The 16,547-nt window shown below is 38.8% G+C and overlaps 1 protein-coding gene across 1 annotated transcript in view; it reads right to left on the bottom strand.

The window, feature by feature from the left end:
- GRM1 (glutamate metabotropic receptor 1) overlaps window positions 1-16,547 on the bottom strand; it is a 462,841-nt gene that overhangs the window by 417,339 nt on the left and 28,955 nt on the right. Inside the window, exons 3-4 of the mRNA XM_042985360.1 lie at window positions 2,582-2,721; window positions 75-1,096 (exon numbers count right to left, since the gene is read on the bottom strand). Of these exons, the coding sequence (XP_042841294.1) occupies window positions 75-774 (700 nt within the window). The 5' untranslated portion in view covers window positions 775-1,096; window positions 2,582-2,721. The remainder of the gene's footprint in view (window positions 1-74; window positions 1,097-2,581; window positions 2,722-16,547) is intronic.

Genomic DNA, 16,547 nt, shown 5'->3' with positions numbered 1-16,547 from the left:
TATTATGATCATAAAGGCACATCATGCAATATACTCCTTCCTCTGTACCTTTCTTTCCCAAATGCAATGCCTACCTTCTGTGTGGACTGCAGAGACATAGGTCCAATTGTAACGTTTGACTATGTCAAGCATTGCCCTTGCTTGCAAAGTGTCAGAAGGGACAACCCTCAGGAAGTATTTGTACAAAGTTTTGTCACTCAGGTCGATGCTTGTGGCAGAATACGCAATCTGTGGGATGTCGAAGAGCTGAAGCAGGTTCTGCACTTGAATGGCTACGGAGCTGGAGCCCGGGCCGATCACGCCGGCAATAGGCTTCTTAGTCCTGCCTAGGGGGAGGGACTGGCCGTCAGGCAGGCACCGGTTGAGCCCATCCTTTTCATCTCGAATGGAAATCAGAGAGTCCCTGATGAACTCAATGCTCTGCTCCAGAGCCACGGAGGAGTGCCAGCAGGAGTCCCGGATCTCACTGCCCAGAGTGATGTTGGGCAGCAGGACCGGGTCCGCGTTAATCTTATCCAACGTGTGGAACATGGCTTCCACTCTCTGGATGCCATACTGCTCCCTGATCTCTCCACACTTCCTCTCAGGCACCTTCTCGGCCGGAGGCTGGTGGTGGACTGAAAAGAGGGCTCCAATGATGACATCTCCGTCCATTCTGGCCACCGAGCGCTGAGACGAGGCTCCCGCCAGCAACACTTTCCTGCCGGGTCCTCTGGGAAGAAGGGACATCTCCAAAAAGATCGCTGGGAAAAAAACCAAGAGGAGCCGGACCATTGTGCTGAGGACGCGGTCCACAGCCTGCTGGCCGCGTTCCCACGCTGGTCCTGCCAGCCGGCTCTGCGCGCTCACAGCGTAGACCGACACCCGACGCCTGCCTCTCCCTGCTCCGTCCTGCTCGCCAACACCGCTGGTTCAACACTTTCGCCGCTTGCACCCCGGCCTCCTTCCCCTCCTCCGCCACCTAGTCCTCCACGACCACCTCCGTGTCCTGGAGACGCTTCTAAAAGGGGAATTCGGGCCCCCTTCTTCACCGGTGCATCAAAGTAAACTGGTCAAGAGTACAATGGGCATCGTGGTGGCAGCCGTGAGCTGGACGCTGCCGACAAAAAAAGGAAGAAAATCAAAGCTCCGTTATCACAAGACCTGTTTCAAAACTCTGGGTCAGTGATGTTAATAGTTGCCCGGTCCATTTCAACACATGATAGCGGCCGGAGGGACAGCTTGGGAGACAGCTGTGGTCAAGGCATGTCGTGGTGCGTCCTGCCCGCAGTGCCCTCATCGGTCCCTGGAGGCGCAGAGCCCCACCGACCCTCCCCCTCCTCCAGCTTCAAGCCTCTTCCAGGTCCCCAAATACCCATTACACTTACAGACTTGGTGGGGGGGGGGGGAGGAAGGGGAATAAAGGAGAGGAGGAGCTAGGTCTTCCAGCCTTAGAGAACTTTCCGGATTTGAAAAGATCAACTTTTTCCCAGAAGAAATTTGGAAACTCATTATGAGGGTGGAAGCACTACTTCAAGATGAATGCAAAAAAGGAATGCACCTTTTACTTTAAATTAAAGGGGTTGAAAAGACCTCAACATACAACCCGAGTAGTAAATATAATTTGCCAGCTTGAGGAAATCCATATTAGTTACTAAGGCAACGCCTGGTAAAGTCTCAGCATGTCGGAGTTTGGTATGTCTCCCACACCCCCGCCCCCCCCCCCCATACACACACCCAAGAAGTCAGGCTTACTGTAGATGTTCAGGGAGAAAGGGTGCAGATAAGGTAACTTGATGCCCGCGATGGAGGGTGGAGAGAGGGGGCGGAGGGGGCCCCTGCACCCGCCTAAATCGGGACCTTTGGCTTTGCACATTTCTAGAAAGGGAACGGAGGGGAGCTTCTGGGTAGCTCTTGCAGCGGTAGCTCAAGCTCTGCCTCCTTCAGAACCCTGGACAGTGCTCAGTCCAGCTGCGGAAACATTCCCCTGCAGGGCCTGGAGCGGACGCTTCGACCAGCGAGTTGCAATTCTTTGACACCCCCCCACCCCCCCCCCCCCAACTTCGCTCTTTTAACCCTCCTCCCTGCGTTCTTTACACACACACAAACACACACACACACACACACACACACACACACACACACACATACACACACACACACACCCCTTCCTTCGCCTCCCACCACCCCTCCATCCTCATTCTCTTTGCCTTGCAGCCAGTGCTCCTGCAGGTATATTCAAACCCGACCGCTTCGGGGGCAGAGGCGCCAAATCTCAGCCGCCTCTGGGGCTGAAGTTGGCTCCCTCTCGTTCCTCCCGGCTCCGTTTCTCAAGGTGAGAGTCGGACAAGAAAGGAGCTAAGGGAGCGGGCGGGGAGCGAGAGCATGAGGTGAGCCAGGCAGGAGGAAGGTAACCCAGGCATCCACGGGTCCCGACGCTTCCCGGGGATGCTGGACTAAAAGAAATAAATAAGCGGGGATGCCTCTGAGATCAAGAGGAAATCCCACAGACTGCAACTATGTCTGCCACTGTGGGTGGGTTTCACCGCCCAGAGGTGTCCGCTTACCTGGGTCTGCTTGGAGAATTGGACTTGAGACGTACCTGAGTCCGGATAGACAGCGCTATGGTCCTCGGGCCAGAACACCACTCGGGCCACGCTCGGTTCGCAGACGCCTCAGCTCTAAGCCAGACGGTGCAAGGATGCGATCTGGGCTGTACACTAGTGCCCTCTTTCTTCAGCACTATTTTACCGCAAGGAAAAAGAGGGAGGGGGGAGGGGGGAAAAAAACAGGTCACCCAAGGCTTGTCTATTATCTCATGCATAAAAATCAGTCGTTTGATGGGGGGGGGGGGCGGGGAACCTAGGGAGAAGTGAGAAATATTAATTCCTCTACTACCAGAGGGTTCTTATAGAAGCTGCCAGATATATGAATAGTCAGATCTGATGAAAGGAGTGGGGAGCCTCTTAGGATGCTTTAGGTGAATATTCTTTGTATATATTTCAAGGACCCAAATACATGTCCTTTCCCTAGAAGTAAAGCCCCTATGGAGGGAGACAGTTAATACATGTGTAGACATTTAGATAAAGTCTATTAGTAGGTTGCAGGGGAAAGTCTGCATACGGTGAGAGTAGGGGAAAGAGGGGTATGCACATGATGAATCAAGGTAAGCCAAATGAACAGAGACAAACATTGGCTGCATTTTCCAGGTCAAGATGTAACTAAATTAAGAGGAGAGTCAAGTCACATGAAAACAGTGGAGTGAAAAACACTTATCCAAATTCCTCCCAGGCTGCTATCACCCTCCCGACAGGTCTCCAGTGTTGTTTCATTCTGTGTGAAAAGTGGAAGTTAAATCACATTCCTAGGGGAACATGTTGGCTGAGCAGAATGTGTCCCAGCTTCTTCAGAGGGGAAAGGCAAGTGACAGTGTGCCTTTCCACTCTGGCTCAAAGCTTTCTATCTGTGTCATCTGCAGAAAAGAAAGATCAACTTATGTGAGTCCCTTTATAATCACCTTGCTCATGTCATCATTTCCTATGGACTGGTGCCATGTCCATCTGTAAGTGGCAATTCCATGTGGCAGTTTTAAATACTCTTCTAGTGTGTTCCATGAAACTTAGGAAAGAAAACGATACTTCCTGTCAAGGACAGATCCTCTTTCTTGTTCTGGTTCTGGTCTTTTTCCCCAGGTGTCAGATTTTTCTGGACTTTAATTAGACAACATAAAGAGGATAGGATTTTTTTTTCTTTTTCCACAAATAACACACTGAACCAGGTAATAGCCTTTAGACCTATATGTTCTTGGTTCTGGAAGTAATAGTTTGTTTACTCAAGGAAGATAGGAAGAAGTTTCTATCTTCACACATAGAATAAAATGATTTTACTAAATGATTTAGTAAAAAGACCTGTGCTCTTAGGAAGATGTCTGCTCTAAGAAGAGCAAGACAAAGGTGTTCACAGAGCATCACAGTATCTCACTTCCTCTGATAGCCATTTAAGTTCCATTTTTGATAATGCTATTCTAGTAAGATAAGCCCTAAATATTATTTTCTTGGAAGATTTCATAGATACGGTGAATGTACAAAAATTCCTGTGCATATATAAAACATTAAACATGATTTGCAGGATTAGAGAAAGAAATGTCTCTGAAGTCCACATTTAGCCTCAATGTGCACTGCTCAAAGCTGAATATTTTTAATATTTACATAGCTTGGAAAAGAATCTGCTACTAAGAGAATAATTAAACATTCAGATTTATTTGTTTTCAATACAGTCTGAGTAAAAACTGCATTCAGGCTGGCTGAAACAAATCATTTTAAAGAGGAAAAACTTGGGGATTTTGACATAGGAGGTCTATACATATGTATAAAATATATAGCAGAGGTGTTATGAAAAAATTTTAGTTTCAAACATATCAATTAGATATTATCAATTAAATTCATTGATAATTATTTAAGACCAACTTTAGAAGGCACAAAGACAAAAATAAGGCAAAAGGAAGGCTTTGAGAAAGAAGAAACAAGATCAGCTAAATATGCTTTCTCTTTCTAGAAATGTAGACTTTACCAAGGCAGGGAGGATGTAATACATGTACAGACATCTAAGGGAAGTTTCCATTAGTAGGACTAAAAAAACTACTAAGAGGATGAGCTACATACAAATTAACAAATATAGGTGATCACACTGATACAGGCATATATGGTAATCTATACAAGTTCAAAGTATGTTAAAGGTACATGAATCCAGAAATGTTGTCAGTATGAATATTTATTCAGTGCTGGTAGTGTAGAATATTACATTCAGCATGTGATTTGTAGCATGGGACAAAGTGTTATGAGCATTTTGGTTCAGAAAATCTATTTCATACAACATGCAATGGAGATCACACAACAGAATACTCAACATACTCTCTCAAGACAATGATTTAATGTGCTGCTGTAACAATAAACACAACAAAATGCTCATTGTTCTCCCATGGCAATAAAACAGTATTATCCATAAACAAAATTGTGATCATTTTTCTTAGGAATGTATGCACAGTTTTCATTGTTCTCCGATCATAAAGGACATCAGAGAGGAACTGGTCTATATTTTAAATGAGCAAAAGGCTATAAAATTTTCCACATATAATCAGTTAAAAATTCACACTTTTCAAAGTGAGCAAGTATAAGGTTTTTTTTTTTTTTAAAGAAAGAAATGGATAAGTCAGGCACATATTCCAAATTATCGTGTATTCTAGTGGGTGTTTTGAAAAGTAGAGTTTACACAGTGATTGGAATATGGAAGTGAGGCATACACAAGAGGTAACAGACTCATAATTGAAGAGATAGCATTGACTGAAAATAGAAATGGGATCAAAGAAGGCCTTTGTAGAAAATTGATTTATGGAAAATTGATATGTAATGTATTACTAAGGAAATATAATTATGTTCAAGTAGATCAATGTTGTGGAGAGCGAATTCCATGCTTTTTCATAAAATAGCATGTTCCATGGCAATTAATTTAATCTAATGTGACATTTCTTATATTCTTATATTTAACTCATGGGTTCAGCAAGATAACTCAAGTCGCAGTGAAATTTTTCAGTTTCTTTATCCAATCTTGTTTGTACATTGCTTAAATCGAGAGAAATTGCTGTCTTCATAGAACGTTATGCTCTGAAGCAAAGGCAATAAAAATTATAAAGTAAAATCTCTTTCCTTTCAAAAACTCAAAATATTGTTACAAAACATGATTGATTATCAGAGTAAACAAAACATTTTAAAAGAACTAAAATAAGCCAAATTTAATGTACATTCAATTGTTTTATTGGTATGATTAATTAGGCTGTAACTATATATGCAGACATAGGACCAAAAGCATCAGTTTCCATGAGCAAATAGAAATCATCAAAGGCTTTGCAGACTCCTGCAGATAGACTAGAAAACATGCATTTTGCCACATATTGTTCTGTCACAACTGTCCAAACGTTTATTTTTAAAATATTAAAATGCAATTAAAGAGAATAAGGCAAACATGATTATCCTGGAAGCACATTTTTGGGCCACAATTATTCCGTTTCATACCCTGCTGTACCCCATTGTCTAAAACAATGTCTGGTTCATAATAGGGGCTAAAATATTTGTTGAATGAATGAATGGATATGTACTCCCTGAACACTAAAAATATCATCTTTTTTTATGCTTTTCTTCAGGAATATCAAAGCCAGGTAGTTTGTAGGTATTTCTAATTTATTCTTCATATAATGTAACAGTAATTATTTTGCAACTATTTCTCAGTTCAAGTAACTAGCCTAATTAGTATTAAATCATTTGAAACATATTTATACAACAAACTTTCTTTCACTTGAAGCCCTGAAATTTGTTCCAAATGTGAAGAAACTATTCTCATTGCTCTATTGCATTTGCAGTAATAGCAAATGAAACTTTAAAATTTTTATAAAGGTAAAAAGAAGATAAAACATAAATGGAAGCTCACCTTTGCTGTTGTGGCTATATAATTTGAAAATAACCATTGGAAAGGATTCTCAGAACCATCATATGAGAAGTGTAAAATGGCATATTATCCTAGTCCTATAGAAGTTTTGGAAAATTGAGGCACCAAGAATCTGTTCCTTGCCTAAGTTTAACGAACAAATCAGGGGTAGTGCCACGTCATGCTACCTTTATTCCAATCCATTAGTTCATAAAAACCAATTATATGGACTGAGCTAAGTGTTACTTTTCATTCTTTCCTTAAGCCTTAAACTGATGCTGTCTTCTCAGAAAATGCTTAAGTAATAAAGAAAATGAATTTGAATTTCTTTCCTTTGGGTCTTTCATCAGTTGAGGGCATAAGCATTACAGGTGATCGCTCTATTTGCTTAAAATAGCCATCTTTTATAACAGTTCTAATAACAGCAGTAACCTACTTGCACAGGCTCACACTCAACTTTTGAACAATTAAGAAGGAAACGTATCTAAATTTTCACATCCGATAAAAGCCTTCATTAGAAAAGGCTTTATATTACTACAGTCTCATTTACACAGAAATTAAATGATTATTCCTGTTTAAAAAGCAGTATATTGTATTCCTACCTTCTCTGTAACAGAATAGCTACAACATGATTATAAACCACCAAAACATTGATCTACCCAAAACACAGCCTTTCTCCTTTCAACTGCATGGGTCAAAACCTACAATATATCACAGTTGCTAATAGAAGAATGTCTACATTCCTTAACCTGGAAACTAAAGTCCACTGACTGCCGAGGGGGTTCATTCAAGCAAAACATGGTAACTACTTGTATCCACCCCTTCTCTTCCCTATAGCAAAGTCAGAGGTGAGCAGCTGACCAGAAAAAGAGAACTTTGTATCAAATAGGCCCAAGGAGTTATCAGAATAGCCCAAGGCATGTTTTTGAAAGTTTCCTAGGTAATTCTGATGTGACCCTTAATTGAAAACCACTGATAAAATTTCATCCCATTCTCCTATTCATACTTTCTGCTAACCAAATAAGCCTTGCATTTCCCACTTCAGCTCATACCTCTGACCTCCGCGCGCGCACACACACACACACACACACACACAAAGAAAAAAAAGAAAAATTTACCCATCGTTCATTTCTTTTCTATATATTTGTCCCTCTTCAAAATTCATTTCAAATTCAACTTATCCACAAAAGCTTCAGTTCTGAAGGAAATCATGAAAAAAGTGCTTATTTGGCACTTTTATGTGAGATCACACTGTAAAATAATATTGCTAATTTTCTTAACTGTGTATTTTACTTAGCTTCATTCACAATCGCTGTTGTCACTTTAAAAATAGTGACTTCTGCTAGGAATTTATCCAAGGGATACAGGAGTACTGATGCATAGGGGCACTTGTACCCCAATGTTTATAGCAGCACTCTCAACAATAGCCAAATTATGGAAAGAGCCTAAACGTCCATCAACTGATGAATGGATAAAGAAATTGTGGTTTATATACACAATGGAATACTACATGGCAATGAGAAAGAATGAAATAATGGCCTTTTGTAGCAACGTGGATGGAACTGGAGAGCGTGATGCTAAGTGAAATAAGCCATACAGAGAAAGACAGATACCATATGGTTTCACTCTTATGTGGATCCTGAGAAACTTAACAGAAACCCATGGGGGAGGGGAAGGAAAACAAACAAACAAAAAAAAAGAGGTTAGAGTGGGAGAGAGCCAAAGCATAAGAGACTCTTAAAAACTGAGAACAAACTGAGGGTTGATGGGGGGTGGGAGGGAGGGGAGGGTGGGTGATGGGTATTGAGGAGGGCACCTTTTGGGATGAGCACTGGGTGTTGTATGGAAACCAATTTGACAATAAATTTCATATATTAAAAAAAATAAAATAAAATCTCTTATTGAACACTTAAAAAAAAAAGAATGCACAAAAGAGAAAAAAAATAAATAAATAAAATAGGTATTCAGTAGTGGAAAAAAAATAAAATAAAAAAAATAAAAATAGTGACTTATTCCAACTATATATATATATATATACATATATATATATGTATATATACACATATATACATAAATATCTATATATGCCATTAATAAATGTATTTTGAAGGATTATGATAGTTATTTAATAAATAGTAATGTACTATTTTTAATATCATTAATCATAGCAAATAATCATCCTTTGAGTATGGATTTAATTTTCTGAGAGTGGACAATTATTACCAAAATTCTTAAATAATAAAAAGTAACCAAGAAGAGAGAGAACTGTGTCTTGTTCACAACTGACTCTCTAGAACCTTAAATAGTAGCTATAACTCAACAAGTATTTGTTGAATAAATGGATAAGTTTTGGATCAAAAATGAAGTGTGATTCTAAATAAATTATATTTCTTTGGCTCTGAAAATAATTCCAAAGAGTGGGCCCAAAAATGTTTCAGCAACTGCAAAATCATTAGCTTTCTGAGGGGAGTAATAATAATTTGGATATAAAAATATGAGTTTATGTATTTTAATTATCATTGTTTTTGGTCATATCTCATGTATGGATTTATTTGGGGGGTTATTTAGGATACAGTGATTAAAATTTAAAACTGTATATGCTATTCAATTTAAGTTCTATTTTTAAATAACATGTAAGGCAATTATACAACTAAAAATGACTGGAAGGAAATTACAACAAAATATTAACAGTTATTAGCTATAGAATGTAGTATAATGGATAATTTCATTTTTTTCTGTATTCTTTCCTAAAATTTCCATAATAAATATGTGTCCATGTATTAAAATGCTACACCAAGCAGTGCCTGGGTGGCTCAGTCAGTTAAGTGTCTGACTTTGGCTCAGGTCATGATCTTGCCGTTCCTGAGTTCAGCCCCCGAGTTGGGCTCTGTGCTGACAGCTGGGAGCCTGGAGCCTGCTTCAGATTCTGTGTCTCCCTCTCTCTCTGCCCCTCCTCTGCTCGTTCTCTCTCTCTCTCTCTCTCTCTCTCTGTCTGTCTCTCAAAAATAAACATTAAAAAAAAAGTTTAATGTTATACCAAGATGGAAAGCAAATCAAACAGTTACCAAAAATCTTCTATAAATGATGGTGGGTTCAAGGAACCAAGTTTACTGGTCACAGCTGCTATCTTCACCTGCCTTACTCACCATCTAAGATATTCCATCACCCCTTCTATGTAATAAGAACTCCTCCGAGCACTGCAGACACCATAGTAAACAAGACATATCCCTGGCCTTCCAGGAACTTGGAGTGAGAAACACAGCTAGTACATAACCAGTACAGAATACTACAGAAATCCTAAAGCACTATGGAACCATGTGGGAAAGGCACCAGTCTTCAAAAATCATAAAGGCTTTCCAGGGAAAGTGACATTGAAATAAAGATTGAGAGACAAGTAGCAGTTACCTAGGTGAAGAGAGGAATAAACAGGCAAAAAGATAGTCCCAAAGAGAAACTGTAGTAGTCCAGAAGTAAAGGAGAGTGTGGTGATTTGAGGAAACCATACATGGTTTGGGAAAGCTAATACAAAGTATTAGAGTATGAGGATAGAGGTAAGAATTTCCTTTGAGACAGAAAAACATGATGAAGTGATCTGTAAACCAAGTTAAGAGTTTGGAAAGATGATAGCAAATAGGCCTAATAAGGTTGAAATTGGTGGAGGAAGGATAAGTCACATCATTATATTTAAGATTTAAAAAAGTGACTCTGATAAAATTGAAATTATAGACGTCATCAATGTGAGAAGCCAAAAGAACAGTTTAAAAGATGCTGGACAATTAAGTTCTTTTTTAGAAGAAACCAGAGAAGAATATCTTTGTAAGTTTGTGGTATGAAAAGATATCTTACATACAAAATGCAATAACCATAAGCTTAAAAAATTGAGAAATTGGACTTCATCAAAATTTAAAACTTCTGTTCCTCAAAAGACATCAGTAAGAAAATGAAAATGCAAGTTATAGACAGTAAATATGTGACAGACATAGAGATAGAGATGTATGTGACAAAGGTCATATACCAAGACTATGTGCATAACTCCATATCTGGTTGAAAAAGATATATCTTTTGAGTATGAGTAATGTACTAATGCTCAGAATTTTCATGAAAAGAGTTGCTATGTATGCTTAATAATAAAGCTGTTTCCCATATTTGAATAAGCTCATTGAAGCCATTCAGATATATTGAACTTATACCAATATATAAATCCTTCACATGGCCAAATCAGCCAATACAGTTCACCATGGAAGCACTTAACAATCAATACACCATGCTGTATCATTAATACAATTGGGACTATCATATTGATTCTGGTAGCTGGTCCCAGCAAACCAAACCAAAGATTTTGAAGATTGAAACATCATAATTTTTAGATGTTGTCTGCATTTCTTGCAATTAACATTTTTTCCTGCTTAAATCTCATTTTTCCTACCCCTGAAGTCATGAAATGCCTGTGGATTTGTTGATTGCTTGAACAGTTAGGAAATTTGTACAGTCTTGATTTTTCAAGCTTTATGTCATAAAAGTCCGAGATTCTAAAAGAGATGTGGGAGTTATAAAAACTATTTATATGGTGATAATGAATACAATTCAATACAAACAATAATAGTTGTTGGTAGTGAAGGTGATGATAACAAGGCAGCATAAAAGAGCCTGGGTACAAGCTCTAAGAAACTCCAAGTGACTGAAGGAGCAGAACCCATCAGAGAGGAAGAGCATCCAGGGAAATACAAGAAAAACTGGAAGGATAAGATGTTAAAGAAGCTAAGAAAGAAGAGGACCTCAAGGAGGAATGGGTGACTTGTACGGGATATTGCTGAAACACACAAATTATGATTAGAACAGAAAAGTGTCCCCTGGATTTAGCAACTTGGGAGGAAATTGGTGGCCCTAGTAAGAGCAATTTTAGTCAAGTGTTGGGAGTAGAAACCAGTCTGGAGTGATTTCTATGGTTAATTAGATATAGAACTACTTGAGAGAATTTACAGACTCATTTTTAGAATTAATAACAGAGTTCTGCAAAGATGTTACACCAAAACCAACTTCTTTCCTACATATTAACAAGTAAGAGAAAAAGTCTAATTAAAAAATGTTCTTTAGATCTGGGTAAAGAAGGTAAATCGAACACACTCATTTACTTTTGTTCCCTCAATAAACCTCAGTAAAATGACAATAAAGAGATTTTTGAGGCATAAATCTTTAAGGCAATGAGAATAGGAAACGAGAAAATGGGGGAAGGGGAGAAATAAACTAAAAAAGCAACTCATTGACAAGATTCAAGCAAGTTAAATTTTAAATTGACAGTGAGAAAATCCATAGGCAATTTTCAGTTATACCACAGAACCCATATCCAGAAACTGGAGGCTCCAGCTACCTCTAAAAGTACAGATGAGGGTAAGGCTAAAAATAAGAGAAGTGGTTAAAGTTTAAGATTCAAAAAATCCTCAGACCCCCCCTCACTGACTCCACATAGCCAGTTAACGTAATCCTCCCTCATCCTGCACAGGAGAGAGGAAGGGAAATGGAGATCTGAATGACAGGACCCACTCCCCCTGCCCTCTACTCCTACTCATCTGTCTGAAAATTGGCATACAGGCTTATGCCTTCCATGCAGGAAATTAGAGGATGCTTCTCTGGGTAATCTTATGAGTGATGACTCCTAAAGGAAAGAGGGAAGTATTTTTATGTTAAAGGGCCCTAGGAGAGAAGCCAAGGCAAAGCACCCTGCACCCTGCAATACATGAAGCACGAAGGCTGTTGATTAGCTTTTAGCCATAAGGAGATGAAGTAATTTGCCCACATCATGCAGCTAATAACTGTCATGGCTAGGATATAACTTAAGGCTCTGATTCCTTAGACCATGCTCTTAACTGCTACACTATGCTGCTCTCAAACGATTAAGGATGGAGGGAAATTATTGATCATGGATTCATAGTTCTAAAATGTATATTAGAAGAGTTTGAGAGGGTCGGGGGAGTTTGGGACAGTGTAGATGATATTCACAGCAATAATTCATGATAGAAAAGGCTTGCACTTTAGACAGAAGGTGACCATATGTCTGGTTTGCCCAGGACAGACCCAGGTTATTCTTCTTATAGATTAATTAATGCCTGCTAATTTTTAGCAGCCCCTTTTACCTTTAAAAGTATCCTGGTTTGAATAATAAAGTACATGGTCAACCTGTCAATGACCAATACTCCCAAAAATAGAAGCAAAGCAGAATTTACTCCACAACAGTTTGGAGAAAGAGTAACAAACCTAACAGTCTTCTTCTGTGGCCCAAGGATTACAAGGTAAGGCTAGACCTCTTTTCCCTCCTGTTTAGTGGATGTCATCAAATTCAGTATATACAGCATGACTGTAACAGTGAGAAATCATAATTCATCTTCACAGGAGAGTAATCACCTTGAAGAAATATGGCCCATGCTTTCTGACAAATTTTTATTTCTGCTGGTTCAAATGTATCAGACCTCAAACGTCATAGAATATTCACATTTTAAATTTTGATTGAGATGAGGTTAAATTCTAAAGTGACCTTACTTTGAAAGAAAAAAAAATCTGTAGCAGTTGTCCCTCACTCTTCCTTAGAATTACTGTCAAAAAGACAAACTCTTCTCATGTTCCTGAATCAATTCAAACTGTAGATGAAAATTGCTCCCTTGCAGCAGGAAACACTGAAAGGAAATGTACCAGGGACATTAACAGAGAAATTTTGGAGGCCATGATTCCCAGTTCAGGTCCTGCAATATCCAAGAATGTCTTTAACTACCTTTTGGAGATTTGTGGTGGGTTAGTGTACGGGAAACTAATTAATTAATTAATTAATTAATGGATTAATATATCAATTGACATTCCCACAAAGAATAAGAAAATATAAATGACAGTATAGTACATAATTAATAAGTAAATACCCACAATTAATTAAGTAAATAAATAATTTAAACATTGTAAGAGAGTGAGATTAAATGAATTTGGAGTGCACTGTAATGTCAAAAATGAATGTGCCACTCTCAATTCAATATGAGATATCTTAGTACCTGTACGGGGAAATTTGTGATATACATACTACAACTGAAAAATCTAAGTAGGCCTAATAATTTATTCCCAAAATTTTATAAATCTGAGGATTGGGTTTCATAAGGTATTTCCTGTTTCAAAGAACCATGAAGTTATTTCAGTTAGTAAAGAGCTCAAACTTCCCTGAGACTTTAAAAGATACAACACTGAGGTCAAAGATGTTGTTGCCTGTTTTCTCCTCTAGGGTTTTGATGGTTTCCTGTCTCACATTTAAGTCATTCATCCAGTTTGAGTTCATTTTTGTGTATGGTGTAAGAAAGTGGTCTAGTTTCATTCTTCTGCATGTTGCCGTCCAGTTCTCCCAGCACCATTTGCTAAAGAGACTGTATTTTTTTCCATTGGATACTCTTCCCTGCTTTGTCAAAGATTAGTTGGCCAGACATCTGTGGGCCCAATTCTGGGTTCTCTATTCTATTCCATTGGTCTATGTGTCTGTTTTTGTGCCAATACTATACTGTCTTGATGATTACAGCTTTGTAGTAGAGGCTAAACTCTGGGATTGTGATGCCTCCTGCTTTGCTTTTCTTTGTCAACATTATTTTGGCTATTCTGGGTCTTTTGTGGTTCCATACAAATTTTTGGGTTGTTTGTTCTAGCTTTGAGAAGAATTCCGGTGCAATTTTTATTGGGATTGCATTGAATGTGTAGATTGCTTTGGGTAATACTGACATTTTAACAATATTGATTCTTCCAATCCATGAGCATGGAATGTTTTTCCATTTCTTTGTCTTCTTCAATTTCCTTCATAAGCTTTCTACAGATTTCAGCATATAGATCTTTTACATCTTCGGTTAGGTTTATTCCTAGGTAGTTTATGGTTCTTGGTGCAACTGTAAATGTGATCAATTTACTGATTTCTCTTTCTGTTGCTTCATTATTGGTGCATAGAAATGCAATTGATTTCTGTATATTGATCTTGTATCCAGTGACTTTGCTGAATCCATGTATCAGTTCTAGCAGCTTTTTAGTGGAGTCTTCCAGGTTTTCCATGTAGAGTATCATGTCGCCTGCAAAAAGTGAAAGTTTTACTTCTTCTTTGCCAATTTTGATGCCTTTTACTTCTTTTGTTGTCTGATTGCTGATGTTAGGACTTCCAACGCTATGTTAAACAACAGTGGTGTCTGTGGACATCCCTGTCGTGTTCGAGCAATTTCTTGTTTGACATGTCTCCAAAGGCAAGGGAATTAAAAGCAGAAATGAACTACTGGGGCCTCATCAACATAAAACGCTTCTGCACTGCAAAGGAAACAATCAACAAGACTAAAAGGCAACCAACAGAATGGGAAAACATATTTGCAAATGACATATCGATAAAGGGTTAGTCTCCAAAATCTATAAAGAACTTACTAAACTCAACACCTGAAATACAAATAATCCAGTGAAGAAATGGGAAGAAGACATGAATAGACACTTTTCCAAAGAAGACATACAGATGGCCAACAGACCCATGAAAAGATGCTCAACATCACTCCTCGTCAGGGAAATACAAATCAAAACCACACTGAGATGCCATTTCACACTGGTCAGAGTGGCTAAAATTAACAACTCAGGAAATAACAGATGTTGGTGAAGATGTGGAGAAATGGGAACCCCCTTGCACTGTTGGTGGGAATACAAACTGGTAGAGCCACTCTGGAAAACAGTGTGGAGGTTTCTCAAAAAATTAAAAATAGAACTACCCTAAGACCCAGCAGTGGCACTACTAGGAATTTATCCAAAGGATACAGGAGTGCTGATTCATAGGGCCACATGTACCCCAATGTTTATAGCAGTTCTTTCAACAATAGCCAAATTATGGAAAGAGCCTAAATGTCCATCAACTGATGAATGGATAAAGAAATTGTGGTTTAAATATATAATGGAATACTACTTGGCAATGAGAAAGAATGAAACCCTGCCATTTGCAGCAATGTGGATGGACTGGCTGGTGTTATGCTAAGTGAAATAAGTAAATCAGAGAAACACAGATGTCATATATTTTTACTTATATGCGGAACTTGAGAAACTTAACAGAAGACCATGGGGGAAAGGAAGGGGGAAAAATAGTTACAAACAGAGAGAGAGGGAGGCAAACCATAAGAGACTCTTAAATACAGAGAAAAAACTGAGGGTTGATGGGGGGGGAGGGAAGAGGGGAAAATGGGTGTTAGGCATTAAGAAGGGCACTTGTTGGGATGAGCACTGGGTGTTGTATGCAAGCGATGAATCATGGGAATCTACCCCCAAAACCAAGAGCACACTGTATACATTGTATGTTAGCCAATTTGACAATAAATTATATTTTTTTTTATTTTTATTTTATTTTTTTTTTTTTTAATATATGAAATTTACTGTCAAATTGGTTTCCATACAACACCCAGTGCACATCCCAAAAGGTGCCCTCCTCAATACCCATCACCCACCCTGCCCTCCCTCCCACCCCCCATCAACCCTCAGTTTGTTCTCAGTTTTTAACAGTCTCTTATGCTTTGGCTCTCTCCCACTCTAACCTCTTTTTTTTTTTTTTTTTTTTTTTCTTTCCTTCCCCTCCCCCATGGGTTTCTGTTATGTTTCTCAGGATCCACATAAGAGTGAAACCATATGGTATCTGTCTTTCTCTGTATGGCTTATTTCACTTAGCATCACACTCTCCAGTTCCATCCATGTTGCTACAAAAGGCCATATTTCATTTTTTCTCATTGCCACAATAAATTATATTTAAAAATAAATAAATAAAAACAAAAGATACAACACTGTATTTCTAGGATGATTTAAATGCAGATCTCTCCAGCCTGACTCACACCCTATAGTTAATATTCACTTATCAATGTATCTCTCCGCTGTCCTCATGAATTCTACTCTTATTCTTGCCTCTTTATCTCATGCTTGTCTTCTCCCTGCCATGCAAATCTTATCCATCCCAGAAGGCCCAGCTCTGGTTTTATCTCCTGTTTGGAGACCTTCACAAAATATTGATCTGCACTGATTATTGTTTTTTCTCATCTCTTATAAACTGCATCACTCAGATTTACGCCAAGAAA

Source organism: Panthera tigris, chromosome B2 (genome assembly GCF_018350195.1).
Source record: "Panthera tigris isolate Pti1 chromosome B2, P.tigris_Pti1_mat1.1, whole genome shotgun sequence".
NCBI classification, from domain to species: domain Eukaryota; kingdom Metazoa; phylum Chordata; class Mammalia; order Carnivora; family Felidae; genus Panthera; species Panthera tigris.
This window is presented reverse-complemented; position numbering and strand designations above follow the sequence as displayed.